We start from the raw sequence: 24268 nt of genomic DNA on the forward strand, positions 1-24268 counted from the left end.
AGTTCAAGAAGTTTACATACAAGTTGTGAAGAATCAAACGGTAAAGTACTTACACCATGACCTTTGTACTTGCAATTTTATTTTATCTTTATTTGTTTTATTTTCGCTTGTCATAAAAAAGAAGAAAAAAAAAGAGACAAGAGAAAATTTTGTTAGGTTCATTATTAGTTTTATTGTTTCTTTTTGTTTTGTTTTCATTTTGTGTATTTGTGTATTTTTCTTGTCCCAATTAAAACAAAAAAAGAGAATAAAAATTAAAAAAAAAAGACAAGACAAGAAAAATGTGTTGTATCAAATTTTGGTTTGTTTTTAGTTTTGTTCTTTCAATAAAGCCAATGGGAAAGAAGGAATATCCATAATGAAGTTTCAAGCCATAAGGATTTGAAGAAAAAGAGTTACATTGTCAAGATTCTACGAAATTCAAGAGTTGAAGACCGAAGACGAAGATGAAGACAATGATTGAAGACCGAAGACGTTTCTATGGATGCTGTGAGAGTGGTGCTAACTGCACGTCGAATGGATAACGAGGTAAGTAAGCATATTCCCACCTTCGTTAAGTGTTTGATTTCCTTTCTTAGAGATCATCGGAAAAATAAATTAAAAGGGTTTTCAAAATGATAAAAGATGTGGGTTTTCAAAACAATTCGGAAGGTTTTGCCTTACTACTATTCAACGTGTCCCAAGATTCTCTCTTCATTCCTACCTGGACACATGTGTGACCCATAAAAAAGTTGTTTATTATTGAGAGCAACTTCATAAAACTCTTTCTGGTGAGGCAGAATCGAGACTTTCGATCACTCTCGAACCCGGATTTTTTCGATAAGGGATGGTTATTTCTCTCTCAACTTTTAAGGATGAGATTGTGTTCATATATATGTCTAACTTCGTACGACTAGTATAAAAAATCTCTATGTCTTCTTAGTGCGTTGGATGCTGTCATTCGGGAGAACTACTAAGTTGGAAAAATAGGTTTTGTGGGTATATCTTTGGTAAAACCTCACGAGACTATAACTCGTCCATTAGGGACACCTAGGGGTTTAAAGGCCTGTTGCACATGCTAAGTGCAACCGTGACTTCGACGATAATAAGTTGTTTTATTTTAGATAGTTTGCTCGGGACTAGCAAAAGGCAAGTGTGTGGGAATTTTTTAAGTGCATATTTTGCATATATTTTGTGTCGAAACCATGCGAGTAATTGCTTAGTTTCTTGCAAATTTATTGTATATTACGTTTGTTTTGTTTTATTTATGTTTTGCTAGGTGAATCATCCAAAAGAAGCGAATCAACACTTAATTGTGCAAAGAAAGAAGTTAGCTATAATTGGAGAAGTACCAAAGACCAAGTAAACTCATCCAAACCTGGGAGTCCTTGCTATCACCTTGAAGAGGACGAAAAGACGAAGCAGACGGTGAAAGAATGGAGTCATTCCGACGCCGTATGAAGAAGTTATGGGCGAGACGAGAAGTTGAGCTTGTCGGTTCCCCGGTACTGACAGTTCAAGAAGAATGATGCAGAAAACTGAATTGTCAGTCTTGCAAGACAGACAGTTGAAAGGCAATTGTTAAAGGCACCAGGATGATTATAAGGGCTGGCCATCATCTTCTTCTCCAACTTGAATCGAGAATACGGGTACTGATGGACAGGAAAACTCGACTGCAGGTCGATGGAGCTGTGAATGAGCTCAGATCGAGTTGGAAGGATTTAGAGATCGAAAAGACATTGTGTTGCTCAAGTTTTGATAACAGTTCTGGTGATGCTGACAGTCAGGTACAGAGCTGTGGATGATCGCAGACAAGTTGGGAAGAGGCGGAGAAAGGCTCGAGCATCGAAATGCTTCCGTTAGGGTAATGGTTTTGATGCGCTGCTTTTGTGACAGTGATGGAGAAGTTAGTTGCAGTGCAGCTAGCAAAGTTTCTCGTCTAAATATAGGAGCAGTTCAGAGATGAAGGTGAGTTGTGTTTAATCTTGGCAGCGAGAAGTGAGTTATCGTTATTGTGATGGATGATGGCAGCGAGTTAAGGTTGCTGTTAATGGAGGTTGCGAATAATGGGAGACTTTAGCCGAGGAATAGAGAAGAAGCTCGAGTAAGAGCAGTCGATGATGCAGTGGTGAAAATAGGGGACGTTGCATTGACCTTGGAGTAATGGCAGAGAATGATAGTATTGCAGATAGAGGAAAAATGAAGCTGCTGGTGTTGGGTGGTTCTCGATGAATGAGAACTGGAGTTTGCTGAGAAGCGGAGAAGAAACATCAGAGAGGGATGGAATGTAGTCGAGTCTGCTGCAACAGTGATGGTAGTGAAACGAGAAGAACTCGAGCAAGAGTCTGTAATGGATGGATCGACTGAGAAGAGAGCATAATGTGTTTTGTCGAAAACAGATAATGGAGCTGGTGGTTTGTTGTGACTATTGACAGCTAGAAGATGAGTACGAGAAAGAAGGTAAGAGTGCTGAAGCTGGTGATCGAGTTGTAAAAATCCAGAAGAAAATATTTTTCCCGGAGACCCTGGTATACGCGGGAGTTATCATCTTAAGTTTAAAATCCAGGGGAATTAAAAACTCACGGTCACCAGATCATCCGAGGAAGTTTTGGTCGAGAAGTAAAAATCCCGGAACTTTTATATTTCACGGTGACATGTGTGTCCGTGATTTTGACGGGAGAAAAATGAAAATCCATGGGAAATTATTTCTCACGGGTGAGGTATCTGTCTGCGGGAGAATCAGGCGAAGGATAAGCTGTCAGTCTTGGGGAACCGACAGGATAATGACAACTGAGAGTGGGAGTTGGGCTGGATTTTACTATCCGAGTGAAGCGTTCTTGCAAACTTGCTATATGTTTTTGACCGGGTTTCCGAGCACGGGTGCACCGATATTTGGAGATCTATTTAAGAGAACTTCTAATATTTTTGAGTGATATTTTTTAATCTTTTATCAAGCCATTGGAAAAGGAGAACTCAATAGAAGAAAAGCTAGGGTTTTGGAGCAATTCATCACCGTGATTATTTCTTTTCCTTTTTATCATAAGAAACTCATGGATTTTGTTAGTACCATGAGTAGCAAACCTTCTTAGTGATTGGGGATGAATTCTAAGTTCTAATACATGATTTGATTCAGCATATACATCTATTTTAATTCTTCACATGGTTATTGATCATTTTTACTATAACTAATATATTATGATTGATTGATAAATTGTTTAGGTGGACAATCGAACTAGTTCATTAGTTAACCTAATGCTACTAGAGAATTAAGATATCCGTAATTGTTGAATAATTCTCAACACAAGTAGAAACAACACTAGAAAGTGAACCTTGCGCTAAGAGTTCAACTACTAGGATTGACCTAAATTCACAAAATATAAAGCATTCGACCAAATTACACTTAGAGTGCACTACTTCTAGGTGGTTTACATAATAGAATCTGGCATTCGAGCGCTTCAGTGTCCAGTGACTTAAGGAATTTTGAGGATAACACTGCGCTAGATGCTTTCCTACGGTTGGTAATAATCTGTGATTGGATATGCTACTTTGATGAATGTTTAGTAACGAAGAAGGATTCCATGATCATATTTCTCTCCATTGCTTGCAAACTTTATTACTTTCGATTGCTTTGTTATTTAGTTTGTTCCAAAATCTAAAACAAACCCCCCATTGTGACACTTTTTGACAACTAAATTTCCCTGCTCTTCGTGGGAACGAACCTTATTTACTGTTATATTATTCATTAGTAAAGTAGAATATAAGTGAATTAATTTGATCACCTACGACACGCATCAGGCATGCTCTCTAGCCCAATTCTTCGCATCAATAGGTTGATCAAATACCAAAGCATTGACATGGTGATGGGATGTATCTTCGAACAACATATCAACCGGAGAAGGTTGATCATGCATAGGTATAGGTTGGCATTCAATCTACAAGAAATGGAACAACATCAATTGCAATCATAAACAAGTTCGACAACAGATAATTTTATCGCAATAACCGAATTACAAGTTCGGTTGGGAAAGCAATTTGACATGTAACCGAACAAGCAACAAAAGTATACAGTTTATACTAGGTAACCGAATATCCCCCCTGAAAATTTTGATTTTTTTTGTTTGTTAAGTTCGATTAGATATGATGTTGGGTTAAAGTTTGCGAACCAACCGAACTTATTACACTTAGTATAATCTTATTTTACGTAAAGTTCAGTTAGATAGTTGGTTGGTATGAAGTTTGCGAACCAACGAACTTTGTACACTTATTAAAATCTTATTTTACGTAAAGTTCGGTTAGTTATTGGTTGCGAACTAACCAAACTTCAAGACCCTAAAGTTCGGCAACATTGCGGGCAAACCGAACATTACTCTGTAAATCCTATAAACAAAGTTCGGTAACATGTATGTTAACCGAACGACTGAAAACCTCCATTAAGAGCGAGTTCGATAACTTGCGTGTTTGGAAAAAAATAACCGAACTATACTTTCAGATGAGTTCGGTTACCTATTCTTCACATGAGGTAACCGAGCAAACCCAAGTCTACTTTAAAATTTTACATTTTTTTGAAAATTTGGAGCAATTCAACCAACATTATCTAAGTTTGAAGGATACCTGGGTACCCAAATACTCTTCCTCCAGTTGTGGTTGGTAAAATCCATCGTTTTCATCTTGAGATTGAGTTTGGGGAAGAATACTATCACCATCTAAGAAATAACTCATATCCGGATCATTGTGAAGATTAACAAACACTCTAGGAGAGGAAGGAGATGAAGATTCAGATGAGCTATCATCAATTGAATCATCATTTGAATACTCAAGCTTAATAAACTCAAATTTTTTTTATTTTCCATGTTTTTCTTCTTCATCTTCTCCAACTTTACTCTCTCGATAATTCTACTTCTTTTTAAAAGAACGCATATAATTTTTTAATCTCACTAATTATCTTTAACTTAATCATTTCACTAAGGGAAAATTATGCTAAGGCCCCACCCATGGATAACACATAATATCAGGCCCTTAATTAAAAGAAGTTTAAATCTAGGCCCCAAAATATTAAAAGACCTTGATACTCTTATGCATCTTGTCAAGCCCACCATTAAATAAAATTTATATTTAGGCCCAGAATTTTAAAACATAGTCAATCACCTCCGACCACCACAGCCACCGCCAACCACCTCCGACCACCAACCACCTCTGACCACCAACCACCACCGTCAAACCACCTCCGACCACCAATGCCACCAATCAACACCAACAACAACCACCTCCGACGACCACCACCACCAACCACCGCCGTCGACGGCCACCACCACCGACCATCGCCTCCCACCAATAATATATGGATGTGTAGTCTGAAGTTACACATGCAACGAGCATGTGTATCCAGAAGTTACACATGGGTATGGAATGAAAGGGTTACTCATGCGTATGACATGTGTAAACAGAAGTTACACATGCATATGACATATGTGTATCCAGAGGTTACACATCCATATGATATGTGTAATGAGAAGTTACATATCAAAAAAATAGACATAACATAAAAAATAAAAAATAAAATACATGTATTACTTTAAGATTTATTTACAATAATTTCTTAGCATGTGTAACTAGAAGTTACACACGCATCTTTCCTTTTTTTGATAAAAAAGAAATTTATTGCTTAACTATGTTCGAGATCTTTTGTTAGAAGACCCCGAACATCGGAATCAAAGTTTACATAATTCTCAAACTGAGTTGAAGATAATCTTGCAGTCTTGGCAATTTTATCAGCCACTTGATTATCATCACGAGAAACAGAAATAAAGACACAAAATAAAAATTTGGAGATTAGATATTGTATCTCCTTTATTAGGTTCTTGTTCTCCCATTGAATGAGTGAACTGTTTTCGTTGATGAACTCTATAACTAGTCTGGCATCAACTTCTATTTGGATACTTGAAAAGTTTTTCCTCAATGCCCAAAATAAAGCTTCTCGTACTGCCATGCACTCCACAGCTTCTGGATTTAGTGCTCCATCTCCATGACTCCCTTTGATTCCAAGGCATTGACCTAAGTGATCACGTATTACAATGCTAATACCATATCTGCTAGTTTCATAATCAAAAGAACCATCGACATTAAATTTAACAACACCTACTGGAGGAGTTTTCCAGTTAGAAGTAGAACTTTTTATGCACGAGATAGTTGGATTTAAGCTAGCAGTAGGATATGTATGCATATGAGAAGCTAAATGATATAAAATTCTATGCATATAGGATATTGACTTAAAGGATTCTTGCTTTGAATATCCAAGCAATAGAGGAGAACCTAAGTATCTCTCTTCAGAATTCATAACCTTGACTCCCAGTAATTAGAGCTTCAACAACTTTTTGTTTAGTTTTTTTGCTGAAATGAACAGCTGACTTATCAAAATTTATAACCTGTGCAGACTGAGTACTAAAACTGTGAAGTAATTCCAGTAGATTATTAGCAGAAGTATGGTTTTCTTGAGTAAAGATCAAGCAATCATCTGCAAATAGCAAATGATTAATGGCTGGTGAAATGTTAGCCATTTTAATACCAATAATTGACTTAACTTGCATTGCATGAGTGAGATGTCTTGATAAGTATTCCATTGCTAAAATAAAAAGATAAGGTGAAAGAGGATCACCTTGTCTAATACCCCTTGTTGGCTGAAATTCTTCACAAGGAGAACCATTCAGCAAAACTGATAAAGAAGTAGTACTTATGCATTGAAATATCAGATCACAAAAATTCTCAGAAAAACCAAAGGACTGAAGTACTTTAATCAAGAAAGGCCATTCCAATATATCAAAAGCTTTGGACATGTCATGATTCAAAGCCATCCAACCTGTGTCACCTCTCTTTTTTTTCATTGAATGAATGATTTCTTGACCTATCACAGTGTTATCACTTGTCAATCTGCCAGAGACATAAGCATCTTGAAATGGTGAAATTATTTTCTCCATTAGAGGCTTCATTCTGTTAACAATGACTTTAGATATAACTTTATAAAAAGTATTGCATAGACCAATGGGTCTGTAATCAGCAGCACTGGTAGCCTTTTTCTTCTTTGGAATTAAAGAAATATAAGTCTTGTTAATTTGTTTGAGGATGTGCTTACTTTCAAAGAACTTTTTCACCATTAGGCAAACATCTTCCCCAACTATATCCCACTGACTTTTATAAAAACCAGCTTGAAACCCTTCTGGACCAGGTGCACTCCAATTTTCCATACTTTTGAGTTTGTTATGAATCTCTTCATTTGATGGAATTCTTGTAAGAGCCAAATTGTCTTCATCTGAAATTATGGAAGGAAGAACATTGTATAGATTTTCATCTAGAATAGGATTAACAGAAGTACTTATGTTCTTGAAGTGCATAGTAAGATGACCAGAAATCTCCTCTCTTGCTTGAAGCCATTTATTCTCATGGTCTTGAATAGAATCTATATTATTTCTGCATTTTCTACTGTTGACCTTGGTATGAAAGTATTTACTGTTGTTGTCCATATCTTTGATGAAGTTGTCCCTTGACTTTTGATGATAATATTCTCCTTTGATCTTGTGCCACTTGCATAATTCATGATTTAACTTGCTTATTTATTCTTTATTGGCTGAATTTGAAGTTGCTCCTGAAGCACTTTTAAATCTTCTTGCAGCTTGTCTACATTTTGATTAATGTTTCCAAAGAGATAATTCCTTTCTGGTGTTGTGTTATTTACTTATTAGTCGATAAGTAGGTGAGCCATTAACATAAGAATTCCAAGCATTGGAAATGACAGTTTTACATGAAGAATCATTAAGCCAAGTTAAAAAGAACTTGAAAGGTTTCCAACAACTAGGTGTGGTAGCATCTGTGACTAACATGATAGGGCTATGATCACTCCCTACTTGATTAAGGTGATATAGCTTCCTATTAGGAAAGTTAAGATTCCAGTCTACATTTCCTAAAGCCATGTCAATTCTAGAGTGTTTAGTTCCAGCACCAATATTGTTATTTGTCCAAGTATAACTCTTACCAACATACCCTAAGTCTTCTAAGCCTCAAGTAGATACGATATTATTAACCATACCATCTACACACTCATCTTCCTAGTGCAATTGAAAGTTATATATGCATTTACCTAGTATAATTGAGAGTTACACATGCATCTGACTTGTGTATTCAGGCTCAACTCCAATTCCAGCAAGACCAATACCATAAATAACCAATTAGCTTTTATGAAGTTATCGAAAACCTGAAATATCACAACAAGCAATCAGTCTTTATAAGCTTAAATAAACAATACATACAAGCTAATGCAAAAAATATAGCAACTTCTCCAAAAAAATAGTTGTCAAATGCTTTTGGTACTTGGTGAAGGAAACTAGTTCCTTGCTATGTACTTCAGGAACATGCTAATGCAAATAATCTGCTTTAATCAGTCTTAATTAATCAGTAAATACTCCAAAACTAACTAAAAATTAATAAAAACAAAATCAACTTTATGAGAATTAGTTGTTTCATTGGGGAACCATCAAGAACAAGGTAGTGGATGTAATGTAATAACCTTGACCATATAGTATGTAATTTTCATTCTACCATTACATCAGTTTCTCATTCTGAAAAACACCACCACTGACTTCAAATCGTCCTCTAAACCTGCTCCAACACCACCATCTCTATCGCCACCGCCTCCTCATCCTCCTCCAGAACCTGCACCTCCACCACCAACACAGATTCATTAATCAAACTCAACATGTATAAGACAAGATCCAAAATACACAAAATAAAAATACCAACAAGTTATCAGTTGACTCCATTAGCTAATATTGACAACACAAAACTAAAATTCTCCACTTATTCTACGGTAAAGTAGAATTTATTCATAGAATTGCAACTATTAGCCATTACTTAAGTGCTTGAATCGATTCAAATCTTGCTTCAAAATGTAGTTAAGTGCTTCAACAACAATAAAACCAACAAAACCTAGATTTAAAACCTGTTGATTCAATAAAAAATGAGAGAAATCTTATTGATTTTAAGATCTTTTCTCATACGACGATTTCATTTCTGCTGTTGTTGGAGATCTTATTAATTCCATTGTTGAATCTGCATAAAAAGTAAGTAATTAGGTTTAAAACGACATTGAAGATCTTCGATTGATTTAAAAAAAAAACAGGTTCTTCTTCTTCTTCTCATATCTGAACAGAATCAATCAAAATAAAAATCAAAAACCTAATCGAACTAAGAAAAGTAAGAATGATGAACCTAATCAAAAAACTAATCGGAAATGATTCCTGCTGCTTCGAATCAACTGAAACTTAGATTCGATGCAAAATCTTCAAAAAAACAGTCGATCCAACAAAAACCAAACATGATGCAGCTTAAAAACCAACTAAAACCTAGATTCAAATGAAATCGATTGAATGATTGATTCATATTTGAAGATTAACTTATGATCAGCTGCAAAAACTACTGGATCGATTCGTCTTCTTCTTCTTCTTCTTCACAAATCTGAAACGCTGGAGCCGAGAGAGAAAGAGATGGAGAAGAGAGAGAAAGAGAATAAAGAAATGAAATATCTTCTGATATATTCCTCTTGTATATATACTAAAGAGTAGTGTTGCCATTATTATAGTTCATAATAATTAATTATGGGCCAGATCTGAAGAAAATTTGATATCTTGGGCCTAGTAATATCATTTTCTGAAAGTATGGAGTTGACAATGTATGATCCATTTAGTGGGGCTTCTATATATTGAACCCATATAGTATAGGGTTCTAGTATTTTTCACTTTCACTAATCATTACACTGACTAATATTAACACTAACTAATCATTACCCAAAATTTATCATGAGGGTAATTTAGGTATTATAATAAGTATCTAGATAAGGGGTGACCTAGATTTACTTCTAATATCTTACCCAAAATAAAACAATGGTCCGAAAAAAAAAGGCTGGTCCCAAATTGGTTCTTTTATAATGTCCCTTGGGCTTCATTAATTCCGGCCCAAGGCCAAAGCCGGCCCTATTTGGGATGCCCAAATCAAGAGTGTGGACAAGATTGGATTCCGACATTAATAAACTAGAGCGACTTCTTTTGTTCCGACATTAATAAACTAGAGCGACTTCTTTTGTTTACTGTTCCTTTCTACTATATCCCTTTTCTTTTCTCTTTTAATATTAAAATTATTGAAATTATTCGCTCACAAACCCTAATAACAACTTCTTTACTTGTGTTATCTTTCTTCCTATCAATTCTTTACATCATAATCATATCAGTTTGATCTCATCTGCAAGCATCATTGTCTCTTTGATTGTTTTATCGTCGTTGTAATAATGGAGAGGAAAAGAGCTACAATTATCAGTATAATACCTAAGGTCAGAAACTTCTGTCAATCAAATCTCGGTTTTAGTTACATTAATTCTTTGAATAGAGTTAAGACCATTAGGACTGTTGCTGCTGGAAGAACTGATTATCAAACTCAACCAACTAATAATCGGTATGGTTTAGAGGGGGATGATTTTCAGCAGACTACATATGGTGGGTTTCAAATTCAAAATCACACACCAAATGCTTACAGAGGTAATCTTAGGGACTATGTTCACAATAATTTCCAATACAACACTAATGGGTATCAAAATGAACCGCGGAAGAACCAAAATTCCTCGTATATTCATAGTAATTTCGCACACAACCCTAATGAGGTACATAACTTAGAACAAAACCCTTATAACTCCAGAGGTTTTGAACGGAATCTAAATGGTCATTATAGAGGGAATTATGCTCCACAGGGGCCAAATGAGTCCTCTTACAGAAAACATTTACTTAAAGCTAATAGGAATCATCAGCGCATTATCAATAGAAATTATGCAGTGAACAGTGCGGAAGATGAAGTTAAGTTTAAGGGTACTCTTGAGAAGATGGATGGTTTTTGTAATGAGGGAAATGTGAAGGAAGCTCTGAGAGTTTTGAATTTTTTATATCAACAGGGTATTGAAATTGGTTTGCCTCGGTGTTATCAGTTGTTGAAGGTTATTGGGGAAGTTGTTGCTAAAGAAGAGGCAAAATTGATTCATAATCATCTCATGAAGACAAAGCTCTCTTCGGTAACCACCGTACAGAATAAGGTATTAGAGATGTATTTGAAATGTGGTTAAGTGTCTGATGCTCATGATTTGTTTAGAAAGATACCTGCTCGAAATCTGACTTCTTGGGACACCATGATAGTTGGTCTGGCAGAAAATGGATACGGAGAAGACGCAGTTGATGTGTTCACTGAATTCAAGGAGGCAGGAGGAAAACCCGATTGGCTAAATGTTTCTTGGGGCTTTTTACGCTTGTAGTACCCTTTGTGACATTACTGAAGGAATGTTGCACTTTGAGTCGATGAGTAAAGTTTTTGGTATTGCACCCTCCATGGATCATTATGTGGGTGTTGTGAAAATGTTGGGAAGTACAGGATACTTAGATGAGGCTTTCGAGTTCATTGAAAATATGCCAGTTGAACCAAGTATTGATGTTTGGGAAACTTTGATGAATCTTTGCAGACTTCATGGGAACCTGGAAATTGTGGACCTTTGTGATAGTATCGTTGCTCTCTTAGACCCCTCACGGTTAAATGTCGAATCGAAGGAAGGTCTTCTGCCAGTGAACCCCTCTGATTATGTCATAGCTGAGAAGAACGAAAAGCATCCAGGTAAACCTTTAAGATTAGAAGATAAGGTTCAACAGTTTCGGGCAGGGGATACATCCGAAGCAAATAGTGATGAATTATATGCCCTGCAGACGCTGAGTGCACATATGAAAGAGTGTGGTTATATACCTGAATTAAGGTTTGCATTGCATGATGTTGAGGATGAAAATAAAGCCACAATACTTCTTTTCCATAGTGAAAGGTTGCCATTGGTTTCTCGGCTCTTAAGTAGCCCTGTTCGCAGCCAAATTCTTATATTCAAGGATCTCAGAACTTGTGGGGATTGCCATAACGCATTTAAGATTATCTCAACGATTGTCGGAAGGGTAATCATCTCTCGTGACACCAAGCGGTTTCACTGTTTTGAAAAAGGAAAGTGTTCCTGCGACGACTTTTGGTAAAACGGAAGTAAGGGTTTTATAAGTGTTAAAACTTATGTATGTGCATATGGTGATCATGCAATAATTGTTGTTCTTACTTAATTTAAAGGATTACTATCATTACAAGAGATTAGAATTATGAAATTGCGATAGGTTTATATTGGTTAAACTCGTAGCATAGCTCGATTTTGTTATAGTTTGCTAAGTCTTCAGAACACCATACAATATGACATGTAGCTGGTCAGAATCTGCACCAGGATTCATTTATCTTGAAATATTTTTGCATTGATCAATCATCCGTCTGTTTTGATGTCCTGATATGTAGGACTGCAGTCAAGTCAAATATGATTAATTGTCATTGTTTACTCTGTACTTGCGTGATGTTATTATACACACTTAATCTGGTTTGAATGATCTTAAAAAAAAAAAACAGATTCTGGTTTGAGTGGAAGTATCATGCTACAGCCTCACTTATCCCCTTTTATGGTCCGCTTAGGGCATTTTTGCTTTTCTTTGAACTTCTATTTTGCTTATCAGGCACTCAATTTTGCTTGCATCATATATACCAGCAATCCAAAACAATAGACACATTCTAGTTAGCCTTCTTGTTCCTGTAAGAAGTAAAGCCATGTCCACCACCACCAGTACTGCACCACCAACAACAACAATAGTGAAGAAGAAAAGAGCATACAGAAGAAATAAGTGCCTTGATCATGATTTAATCATGGAGGAAATACTAACCAAGGTTCCAGTTAAAACACTGCTTCGTTGTGCCACAGTCACTAAAATCTGGTATAACTCTATTCCACATTTATGAGTGAGGCGCATTTGGTATATTACAGTGGCTTTGCAAGTCTCGAACCCGGGACCTTGTAAAGTTTATCTAGAAGTGTCTAGAGTAGACTCCTTTCATTTCATTTCTTAGTCCCACACTGACAACACTGCGAAATGGACACTGGTTTAAAGAAAGTGGAATTTGGAATCTGGGCACGACCTTACTTGAACAGGATCTGTTCTATAGGCTCGTACTTCCGTATCCTTGAGTTCTAAGGAGACAGGAACCACAGTCTGGTTGATGAAACAGGACCGCACGATCAGAGCGTGATTAATGGCCACAGGCCTATGTTGTAGGCCCTGTGGCTGTAGATGATCGTTCTCAGCTTGGCCTTGGCCTGCTGTGATGATCGTGCGGTTGTCTGACAGACTCCAAAATCTTTTTGTTTCTTTTTAGACTCAGCTGAAGAAGGCTTGACGGCCATACACTGTTAAGTGACTTAGATTTCTCAGAAGAACTACAAAAAAGATGGTTCAGTGTGTTTCGTTATTTCCTACTACTTCTTCCATCACATCTCCATCTCTTCTTCACAATTCACGAAACCTTTCTTGTTGCAATTTCTCTTCTATAATTAAAACCAAAGAATCGTCGAGAAAACGGGGTTTTAAAACGCTAGTTACATTTTTATCTGCTTCATCATCACAAAATTCAACAACGGTACAAAAAGATGAAGACGAGAAAGGGTCAATAGCTCCTGCTTCAGATATTGTGAGGAAATTCTATGATGGAATTAATAGACATGATTTAGCTTCGGTTGAAGGTCTTATTGCTGAAAACTGTGTTTATGAGGATCTTATCTTTCCTCAACCCTTCGTCGGACGCAAGGTTTTGTTTCCTATCTTTTTCTCTATCTTATAGGTACGAATTCTGCTTTGTTTTGTTAGAATTCTCTTTTATGGATGAATTGGGAAATTGTTTTGGTAGAAATTAGAGGTAAATCAGAAGGAAGATTTGGTGGCAATTTAATTCATTGCCAACACTTGAAAATGTTAAGGGAAGCTCCCAATTAGTTGTAAAGTATCTTAGAACAAAGAAATTTATGAAGTTAGGGTATTGACAATAGTGTTTTCACCCTTATCCTGTAGTTTTATGGAGTTGGAATGAAACCAAATTCTTCTTTCTCTGTTTAGTTTTACTTTCTTCTGTTTGAGTATGGGGTTGTTGATTAGGAGTAGTACCAAGTACAAGTAAGGGTGCGAGAAAGCCATTAGTAATGCAGAGAACATTGGTACTGAATGATGTAGGAAAGGCGTCATGAATGTCACAGAGATCACCACCAGTAGGAACGTAGTTAAGAAGTATACAATGATGCCAAGAGACCGTCAACTTTGCAAGCATCTGGTATCAACTATCGATTGAGAAAGACTCAGGAAAGCTCTTATGGTGTGCTCCATGCTCTGATTTTTAGCATATTTATGTTGTTAGTCTCGCCATTGTAGACTGGTCCTGTAGGCTAGCTACTTCCTGCTTGATTATACTGATTGTTAGAAGTGAGCACAATGGATGAGCTTCTCGAAATTACTCATATTTTTATGGTTGACTATCTTGTGCTTGTGAGGTTTGTAGTTTCTCTGCAACATAAGTGGTGCTTATCCTATTTTTTTGAGGGTGACTTTTATGCGTCATCAATGGTGCATTTTTAGATTCGGTAGTGTTTGTTTTTTGACACTGTTAATGGTGCCGTTCTTGCACTCTTACAAGTATTCTTGCTAAATTAGGTCCTCAACAAAAATTAAAAACCTCAATAACGAGCATTAAATAGCAGAACTTTCAGTGCTTTCACATCGGTTCTGTTACATAGAATTATATGATGCTGATAGATTATAATAAAAACCAATGTAGAAGGTGGGCTACTCGACTCTCCTTAGCTTTTGACCCCGGTCTCAAGTTAGCAAAACCGGTATATGTATGGAATATTCTTCAAGAGAAAGCTATCTTTATAGGCATCGCAGGGGCCGAAATTTCTGTGCTTTATCATTCAAAGCTATACTTGTATCTCTGAGTGAAAGAAAATTGATATTAAAGAGAGTTTGGTTAAACACTTCAATCAAGTACACATGAAACCAAACTTCCCATTAATATTCCTACCTTCTGACACTGTCCAGGTAGAGAAGTCTTACAGTGTCCTACTAACACATGTCTTCAACGGGTATTCACCCTAAAGTAGGCATATGAGTTCGAAAATATTGAAAAAGGTTTGAGGTTACGCTTATCCTAACTGTGGGAGCCTTGCAGGCATTGCAGTCTTTGAAATTGTTAAGTGAGTGTATATCGAGTAACAATATTTTTGTGTTTAGCCTTTATGTATGTCTTAATTGCTGTTACTAACAATAATGTTCCAAACATTTAAGTGGGTTGTCCATTTCAATATTTATCTTTGAAATGCACCAGATCTTTAATTGGAACTGGGGCAGCTATCAATCAAGGAGTATTTGGACCCTCTCCTCCTAATAGCTAAAGAATGAAAATCTGAAACCACCCTTCTTTCCTGTTTACCCACTGCCTGACCAGACATTCTGAATGCTAGCCCTGCATGTTGTGTTATTCTAAGCACGGCTTCACATATTCAACTTCCATGAAAATGGCCGCATGCACACATGCCTTTAGCCTTAGTAGCACATGCCTTGATATCTCCTTGCTGATATTTGTTGTAAATTAGTAATACGGGAGATAAGTTTTAGCTGAAGCACTTTAAATGGTTATATCCAAATGGTTCGATTTTAACATTATTGATTTCTTTCTCTTACGCAACTGTAGTAACCAATTTGGAGAGCAACCAGCAGTTCTCGTTCGCTGTTTTGATATTGGTTATGTCCTAGAAAACAATTTTTAGCATCTTTAGTTGTTTCATCTAACTCAAATAGGTCTTGGTTATAACTGGAATAATGTCTTGCTTTGAATAGTTGTCATGTCGGCTTATTTAGGGTAACTTGGCTCCACTATCCCTTGTTGTTGTTTCTAAATCTATTGCATACACCCATACGGTCATCTTTACATAAATGGTAAAGAATAACTTTCTTATTATTTAGTCTTTATGCTTCACATCTTACTATGTTCTTTTAAATCTGTTGATTGTCAATTGAATAAAAAAACAAGAGAAAGAGAGATTGACTTCTATAAAAGTAGCTTCGGTTAGGTTGGCAGCCTGAATTGTTAGGTTTGAAAATCATTTCAATGTGAAATCACTCTGACCTGATTTACTATGAATCCTTTTTCCCGTGAAGGAAGCATTTGAGAGAAAAAACAGCGAGAGACACAAAATAGTGTATACAGTGAGGAGGGATAAAGGTGTCCGTGTATATGATATCTAAAAGTCCAGACCCACCCATGCAACTGGAGTCCCACATTTTATGTCATATCCCCTGAGGCTGAGAAGTGCTACTCCTATACTGTCTTGAGGTTGCGTAAGCCCTGCCAAAGACTTACCTTTTTATTGTTTTTGCTATTTATGGGCTGGTTCCTACAGTATTTGAACCAACTAATGATGTAGGCCATTCTGGACTTCTTCAAGAAGTTCACCGACTCTATCAGCAAAGATCTGCAGTTTGTTATTGACGACATATCTAATGAAGATTCTCTAGCTGTTGGAGTTACATGGCACTTAGGTATGTACAGGATTACTTTGTCTTGTTAGCATTTGTTACCGCAGGGGAAGTTGTTAAATGGAAAACCATCTTAGTTTTATCTCGATTCTATCTAAAATAACCCTGTGCAATTTACCTTGTAGATTATTTTATTTTTATCTGGAATAGAGGAAGAGCATAAGACACAGTTTTCCTATCTAGTCCACATATTAATGTAGGGTGTGATAAAAATTTACAAGTATTTTTAATGGAAATGGGAACTTATTAAGTTAGTTTTTTAATAAAAATCTGGCATATATATGGCCTTGGGTTTTTCACCTCCTTTTGTTTCTAACTTCTAAGAACATCAATCTGCTAATGGTGACAAATATTTTCATTGAACAGCATGGCAGGGAAAGCCTTTCCCATTTAGCAAGGGGTGCAGCTTTTACCGGTTGGAGGTAGTAAATGGGAAGAAGCAGATAATGTAAGTTGCAAAATGGTGTTTCCGTTTTTCTTTTCAACCTTTTACATTCCATAAAAATGAATATGGTCTGTTGAAACTTTCTATGATTAGAATTGGTGTAATCGGAAACCTTGTTCCCAACTGCCCTTTTCCATTATGTTTGCTCTCTGTGTTTGCTTTGTTTGATTTACCAATTACCATCATCTTCACACAACAATAATAATCACTTATCTTATTAGTCGAAGCTTATGTAGGTGTATTACATTTCTCCTGTCCCACCAATTTAAATCTAACTGTGTAACATGCTCATTGCTATTTTGCCATATGTTCTCATTTTCATGCATATACCACTAAGCAGACTCTTTCATAGGAAAGAGATAATAATCATTAATCATCATAAATTTAACCTTTTATGCTTAGTTGCTGTATCTGAACTGTCTTTCTGTTGTTTACGAACTCAGTTACGGGAGAGACAGTGTCGAACCATTTATCAAGCCTGGGGAGTCTGCTCTGGTATGTACCCCAATTCCCTCTTCACCCTTGTCGGAAATCAAGCAGTTTTATGCTTCATTGTATTAGTTTATATCTTTAGAGTATTAGTGTTACTACTTTAAGGGATGCAATCTTATTTTCTGCAAGTACAGTGATACTTCTTTCCCGTCAGTTATGTCTTCTTTTTGTTTTGCTTAAAATTGCAGGTAGCTATCAAAGGTGTGACATGGTTATTCCAGCGTTTTCCACAGCTTGCAGACAAGTTATGAATTCAGCAATTATTTTAGGAAACCATAATCTCAATCTGTAGTTAGATAAATACTGTAATGTATTGGTGCATATGAAGGAAAAGGAAAGAATCAAATTGTACATTTCAGACTTTTCAGGAACTGTCAGCTTTATCTCTGTTCGAGCAAGCTGACTCTTGGAAAGAAAGCGCGTGTGTGACGTGTTAGAATCATGTTTCGACCTTAAGGGACTCGATATGTAGTCCTAACCTTATTTGAATATGGCATCGAGTTAGGACTCGATGAACTACCAAGAGCAGCCATGAATAAATTGTTTGTCAAAACCCAAATGAGAATACATGTTCGGACATTTTTTGTTGTTGATATAATTACCTTCGATTCTGCAATATTGTTTTATTCTTTTGATGTGAATAGTTGAAGTTAGATTCTACGAAAATAAAATGGATTATGGAAAAGATCTTTAATTCCCAGACATCGAGCAGAGACATTACAAGAACTACAGTGATGAAAGTATAAAAACCGAAGTTTAGTTTCACGTTCAGTCTTGTTTGCCACTATCCACCCGCAGCGCTTTTGCTGAGATATCAGTGTCTATTCCCATTTTTCGTGCATGCGCTTTATGTCCTCTCCACCTATACCATCTTTCTGTGCTGCTGCAGGCTTGCCAGGACAAGCAGGTGGAATATCTGGTTTTAGGTTTTATGTGTTCCCAACCTAAAAGCCTATCAATCTTGCCATCAAAACATCAAAGAGTATTGGTAAGAGGATGCAGAAAGAGGCATAATAGCTGGATAATACCCAAGAAGGAAGACTCAAATAGACCAAACATGTTCATGCCAATCAGTCTAGTAGGAGGTATTTACAAGATAATCTCAAAAACTCTGGCAAATAGGTTCAAGACAGTGATACCTAAACTGATTTCAGAGCATCGGGGTGCTTCCAAAGGTCAACAAATAAAAATCTTTTGACAATGTAAATTGGAATTGTCTTGATTCACTTCTTGAAGGTTCTGGTTTTGAGGGGAAATGGAGAAGCTGGATATACTGGTGTTTATCATCTTCTATTCTAATTAATGGAAGTACCACCTCAAAGTTCAAACATCAGAAAGGATTGACACAAGGTGATGCCCTTTGCCCTTTCTTATTCATCCTTGTAGCACAAATGCTCACAAAACTATTAAGAAAAGGAGAAGCTCTTAACATGATATCAGGGTTTAATATTCATAACCAAATCTGTTGGGATCCTAGTCCCACATTGGTTAGATGGGCTTAATTGGTAGTTTATAAGTCAATGGGTTCCCTCATCTAGTCAACCGGTTTTCGAGTTGAATTCTACCCATGGGCTTATGACGAGTTTAGGGTCGGTACCCTAATATTTGGTATCAAATCCAACCACCACGACTCGTGCCCTCTCCATGGAAGGGGTGACCTATAGGCTAGATTAAAGTGTTAGGGCACCTATGTATGGGCGTAGTTGTCACCCGCATTGAATACTGATAGGGGAGTGAAGCCGCCATAAGAAAAAGGGATACCTTCGGGTCAGTGTCGATAGAGTGGGCCAACGAGGACGTTGGTTCTGGAAGCGTGGCGGGATGTTGGGATCCTAGTCCCACATTGGTTAGATGGGGCTTAATTGGTAGTTTATAAGTCAATGAGTTCCCTCATCTAGTCAACCAGTTTTCGAGTTGAGTTCTACCCATGGGCTTATGACGAGTTTAGGGTCGGTACCCTAACAAAATCAGTATGTCACATCTACTATTTGCTGATGACACATTGATTTTCCTAGATGCAAAAGAGGAGATGGCAGAAAATCTAGTGCTTATTCTTCAATTCTATGAAGTCATTACATGGTTAAGAGTAAATCTGGAAAAAAACATACGTGCAGGCCACAATGTAGATGAAATTGCAAACATTATATATTGTAAGGTAGAAAAGGTTCCTCTCAAGTACCTTGGAATGCCTCTTGGAGCAACAGTAAAGCAGATTTCAGTGTGGGAACCTATCGTAGAAAATTTTCAGCAAATACTAGCAAAATGGAGGAGAAGATTTCTATCAAGAGCTCAAAGATCAAATACTAATTAACACTGCGTTGGCAAGCCTACCAGTTTATTTCATGGCACTATTACAAATCCCAGTGGCAGCAGAAAAGAAAATGTGAAAATCATGAGGGAATTTATGTGCGGTGCTAGCAGAGAAAGAAAAAGAATTTGTTGGATGGCTTGGGATAGAATCAACAGACCTAAGAAGCTTTGAGGACTGGGAATAAGACATTCGAGAGCCACAAAGCAGGGTCGGAGGTAGAATTCGTAAGTAGGGGGTGCAAAAATCTTCCTTGGGGTACAAATTTTTTTTAGGGGGTGCAAAATAGCAAAAAATAGGCTTGTATATGACACTGTATGTTTAATTGGGCTTTAAAAGGGCTTTGGAGCTAGCTGGGCAGGGGGTGCAAGTGCACACCCTTGCACTACTCTATCTCCGCCCCTGCTCTGAATATAGCTTTATTATCTAAAGTATTTGAGTCTCTTCCTGCATCCTACAAGCAAGCTATGCAACATCCAAATTGGCTTCCTTCCATGATATCTGAACATTCAGCTCTTCAGTCTACTGGTACTTAGAGTTTGGTAGATCCATCTGAAGCTACCAATTTAGTTGGTTGTAAATGGGTTTTTAAGATCAAACATCATCCTGGTGGCAGTATTGAAACGTTCAAATCCAGATTAATGGGAAAGGTTACAATCAACAAGAAGGGTTGGATTATCATGAAACTTTTAGTCTTGTTGCAAAACCCACTACTATTAGACTGATTTTATCTATTGCAGTTCATAATGATTGACAGGTTAAGAAGTTGGACATAAGCAATGCCTTTCTTTATGGTGATCTTCAGGAGGCAGTGTACATGTCTCAACCTCCTGGTTTTGAAGACAAAGATCATCCTCATCATGTTTGCAAACTTCATAAGTCTATTTATGGGTTGAAACAAGCACCCAGGGCATGGTATGAAAAGCTCATGGATTCTTTGCTAGCTATTGGTTTTCAAACTTCTTATGCTAATACATCCCTTTTTATATACAAGCAGGGTCCTCTGTTATGCATCATTTTAGTCTATGTGGATGATATCTTAATTACAGGCTCTTCTCCATCTTTCTGTAATAAGGTAATATCCACTCTTTCTAAGTCTTTTCCTGTTAAAGACTTGGGAGATATTCATTACTTCTTGGGTCTAGAAATTAAGAGAAATAGCTCAGCCATGCATTTATCTCAGACCAAGTATATATTAGATCTTTTAAAGAAGATAAATATGATTGCTTCAAATCCTTGTAGTACTCCAGCTATTGCTTCTATCAAAATGAGCAAAAATAATGGTATTCCTTTATCTGATGCTACAGAATATAGATCACTAGTAGGTGCATTACAGTACATCACTTGGACCAGACCTGAAATTTGTTATGCCGTGAATCAAGTTTGTCAGCATATGAGTAATCCTACAGATGTTCATCTAATGGCTCCTAAGAGGATTCTCAGGTACTTAAAGGGTACACTTGATTATAGAATTGTCTTAAACAAGGGCTTGACTGCTTTGTCCTCATATTCAGACTCAGATTGGGCTGGTAACTCTGATGATAGACGTTCTACAAGTGGGTACTGTGTCTTTTTTGGTTCTTGTCCTATGTCCTGGTCTTCAAAGAAGCAGCCTACAGTTGCAAGAAGTTCTACAGAGGCAGAGTACAAATCCTTAGCCCACACTGCTGCTGAAGTTCTCTGGGTTTGTCAACTTCTTAAGGATCTACATGTTTTTCAATCCCTTACTCCATCCCTTGCTTGTGACAACATAGGTGCTTTGTCTCTTGCTTCCAATCCAGTTCTTCACAGCAGGATGAAGCATGTTGCTATTGACTTTCATTTCATAAGAGAGCTAGTTCAGTCTAAGGTTCTCCAAGTCTACTTTATCTCTACTGATGCTCTTGTTGCTGATGTTTTCACCAAGGTATTATGCACTTCTCGTTTTGATATTTTACGTGACAAGTTGAAAGTATTATCTCCAGTTCAACTTAAGGGGGGATAATGAGAGTGTGTATTCTAGTTATGTGTAGTGGTGCCCCTTTTCTTTATAAGTCTGTTGGTAGCCCTTTAGGTGAGCTGGTGCGCTTAGTGTTTCTTGTCTGTTGAGACAGTTATGACATCCTGTCTTTGTGTCTGTGTATCTATATAAATAAGGCTGTCAGTGTTTTTATTTTGTAAGATTTCTTTATATGATCAATACCATTTCTTTATACAATAGGGTGATTACTTAGAAACCAAGTTCTACTTCAATCAGGAAACCACACTTTACTCCAATTTAGGAAACCTAGACTACCTAAGAATCTATGCTGTCAAACAAAACTGCTCAAAACCATATTACTGTATTTTTCTTCTACATTGTACACTACAGAATTCATACCTTCTACCCATTTTGCTGATTCTGTTGGTTTGCGCTAAAGCATTTCAGTAAAAATCCTATCCTTAGATTTATGTTTTGTTGACCATTTTTCTGTTGTATAGCAGTTGTGAGTTAACCCATACTAGCAGAAATCCCATCCTAGATTGGAACATTCAAAAAAAATGTTTTGATTCAAAAATCAACCACTAATTTGTACATTAAGATTAACCAAAAAAGCAGTGAATGAAAAAACTCAAACCATCACATACATTAACAGACATGAGATTTTCACTCATGGCTGATACACCACCAGATTCAGAAAATCTTAATCATCCAACACTTCTACTTGCTAAAGACCCAAGTGTCTTCTGATTAGCTCCAAATTCTCCCGGAGAACCTCCATCTCTCCAAATGGTAGCTTCAAATCCAAGGCCTGAATACCAATTGAAAGTGCCTCATCCTTCTTGAACTTTAAAAATGGCATGCAAAGCTTTTCTACTTGCTTAAAATTTATTTGCTGTCTGACATCACTCTGCTTCAAAGCTAATTGAATCTCTAAATCAGGTTTGAATTGGTGTGCTTCAGTGTTAAAATTGGCTCGGAGAATATTTAATCACTCAGCTTTCCATCCGTCATAATGCCCGTTGACATAGATCAGCCCTTTCGTGGGTTTGTTCTCTGTACTTAGAAGGGTAACTGGCGACTCCTTCTTATTATGTTTTTTCGACCATGATATATGTTTCTCGAGCAACTTTCTCATAGTGGCTATTGTGTCTAGTAAATACATGTTGTCTCTCCTCAAAGTAAGATCAGGTATGCCAGCTATGGGCCAACCTGCTTTTATGACGAAGCCATCCTTCTTCAAGAGCTTTCTCCATACTGTTTGAGGGTGAAAACAGTTTCTGCTGATTTTGGTAATTTCGAGTGTGTGGGTGAGAAACGAGTCTAAACCCTAAAGAATGTACTGCAAGGGAGTACTTTGATTCAAGAGATCTGTACAAATCCGGCCTAAACCAAGAAATGGTCGTTCCAGACTTGCTTCGGTCACAAAGTGAAGGAGAAGGGTTGGTATAGGAAGGGAAGCGAAGAGAGTGTTGAGACCAGAATAGTTGATTCGGGAAGAGTAGTTGTTTGACGACATGTATCAGAAAGTGGAAATCTAACAGATGGGAAAGCTAACAAGTGATTTCTGAATGTTGTATTCTCCTGACCAAAACTTCTTTTTTTTTTGGTGGAAATAGGTGAGACCTATTTATACAAGTCGCAACGAAATGTACCCTAGTCTCGTAAGAAGTGGAAACGGTTGAGTAAATGGAAGAAAGCGATAACGGGTAACCCCTGGAATTGATGTTTCCATAATGAAGAAAACGTTTCACCATTACGTTTTGTATTTATTAACTGCCTCACTCTTATAACACTTTCTTGTAACAGGCGTAGTGTACGCCGCACGCTGTAAACCGCCATACCAATACCTTGATGAGCATCCCCCAGTTTGTGACATGTTTTGATGTCTCGAGTGTTTTGTGTAGCATGTTGCTATTGTTTGGAAAGTTGAGCTTGGGAGGCTTTCCGGCTCGGTGGTGACCTTCCACGGTCGAGATTTTGCATCTTGGAAGGAAGGTTAGTCGTTGATTGTGGTTACTTTCAGTTGGTAGCCAGTGGCGTGGCCACGGTGCTGGCATGGATTTCGCATGCTCTTGGCGTGGCTAATTAGGGTTTGGTGCCGTGACCAAGAATTGTCATAGCTAAGTGTGTGTCGTAGCCAAAGAGTTGACAGTGTATCCAAGAGATTGGCATAATTCGTTTGGTGTCAAGCTTGTACGGATGAGATTTGCTTCTCAGAAGGAGGGGTGGCCGTTGATTGTTGCCACCATCCATTTGGCGGACAGCGGCATGGAGGCATGGCCAGCACGACTCGTGCATGCTCTAGGTGCGGTCCAAATTAGGGTTTGGCACAAACCGTGGAACTTTGGCATCGCAGCCAAGAGGTTGCCACAAATCGTTTGGTTTGGTGGCAAGCTTGTACGGCTGAGATTTGCGTCTCAGGAGGAAGGGTAGCCGTTGATTGTTGCAACCTTACGTTTGGAAGCCAGCGGCATGGAGGCATGGCCGGCATGGCTTTGGCATGGTCAATTTAGGGCTTTGGCACCGTGGGCAAGAGTTGGCACCGCAACCAAGAGATTGCCACAAGTCGTTTGGTGGCA

General features: G+C 37.4%; 3 protein-coding genes, 1 non-coding gene and 1 pseudogene across 4 annotated transcripts; 4 read left to right on the top strand and 1 right to left on the bottom strand.

Annotated features, from left to right (window-relative positions):
- Positions 1 to 10306: 10306 nt before the first annotated feature.
- Positions 10307 to 11128, top strand: LOC113279926 (pentatricopeptide repeat-containing protein At4g32450, mitochondrial-like). The gene has a single exon (XM_026528566.1). The coding sequence runs from the start codon at positions 10307 to 10309 to the stop codon at positions 11126 to 11128; it is 822 nt and encodes a 273-aa protein (XP_026384351.1).
- A 157-nt stretch (positions 11129 to 11285) lies between these two features.
- On the top strand, positions 11286 to 12861 carry LOC113279927 (pentatricopeptide repeat-containing protein At2g25580-like). Its single transcript, XM_026528567.1, has 2 exons — positions 11286 to 12061; positions 12582 to 12861. Exons 1-2 carry the CDS (start codon positions 11286 to 11288, stop codon positions 12859 to 12861), a joined length of 1056 nt encoding a protein of 351 aa, XP_026384352.1.
- A 172-nt stretch (positions 12862 to 13033) lies between these two features.
- LOC113285072 lies at positions 13034 to 13250 on the top strand. The gene has a single exon (XR_003328578.1). It is a non-coding gene; the product is annotated as a small nucleolar RNA U3 (small nucleolar RNA).
- Positions 13053 to 18034, top strand: LOC113283328. Its single transcript, XM_026532551.1, has 5 exons — positions 13053 to 13704; positions 16370 to 16484; positions 16848 to 16929; positions 17370 to 17421; positions 17607 to 18034. The coding sequence occupies exons 1-5, from the start codon at positions 13348 to 13350 to the stop codon at positions 17667 to 17669; spliced, it is 669 nt and encodes a 222-aa protein (XP_026388336.1). The 5' UTR covers positions 13053 to 13347; the 3' UTR covers positions 17670 to 18034.
- Positions 18035 to 22413: 4379 nt separating this feature from the next.
- LOC113278018 overlaps positions 22414 to 24268 on the bottom strand; it is a 67299-nt pseudogene continuing 65444 nt past the window's right edge.

This window comes from Papaver somniferum, chromosome 5 (genome assembly GCF_003573695.1).
Source record: "Papaver somniferum cultivar HN1 chromosome 5, ASM357369v1, whole genome shotgun sequence".
Taxonomy (NCBI): Eukaryota; Viridiplantae; Streptophyta; class Magnoliopsida; order Ranunculales; family Papaveraceae; genus Papaver; species Papaver somniferum.

Coding starts and splice junctions, on each gene's coding strand:
- LOC113283328 (XM_026532551.1), top strand. CDS start 13,348: ATGGTTCAGTGTGTTTCGTTATTTCCTACTACTTCTTCCATCACATCT. Junction 13,705..16,369: donor AACCCTTCGTCGGACGCAAG/GTTTTGTTTCCT, acceptor CTAATGATGTAG/GCCATTCTGGACTTCTTCAA. Junction 16,485..16,847: donor TGGAGTTACATGGCACTTAG/GTATGTACAGGA, acceptor TTCATTGAACAG/CATGGCAGGGAAAGCCTTTC.
- LOC113279926 (XM_026528566.1), top strand. CDS start 10,307: ATGGAGAGGAAAAGAGCTACAATTATCAGTATAATACCTAAGGTCAGA.
- LOC113279927 (XM_026528567.1), top strand. CDS start 11,286: ATGTTTCTTGGGGCTTTTTACGCTTGTAGTACCCTTTGTGACATTACT. Junction 12,062..12,581: donor TGTTCCTGCGACGACTTTTG/GTAAAACGGAAG, acceptor TTTGCTTATCAG/GCACTCAATTTTGCTTGCAT.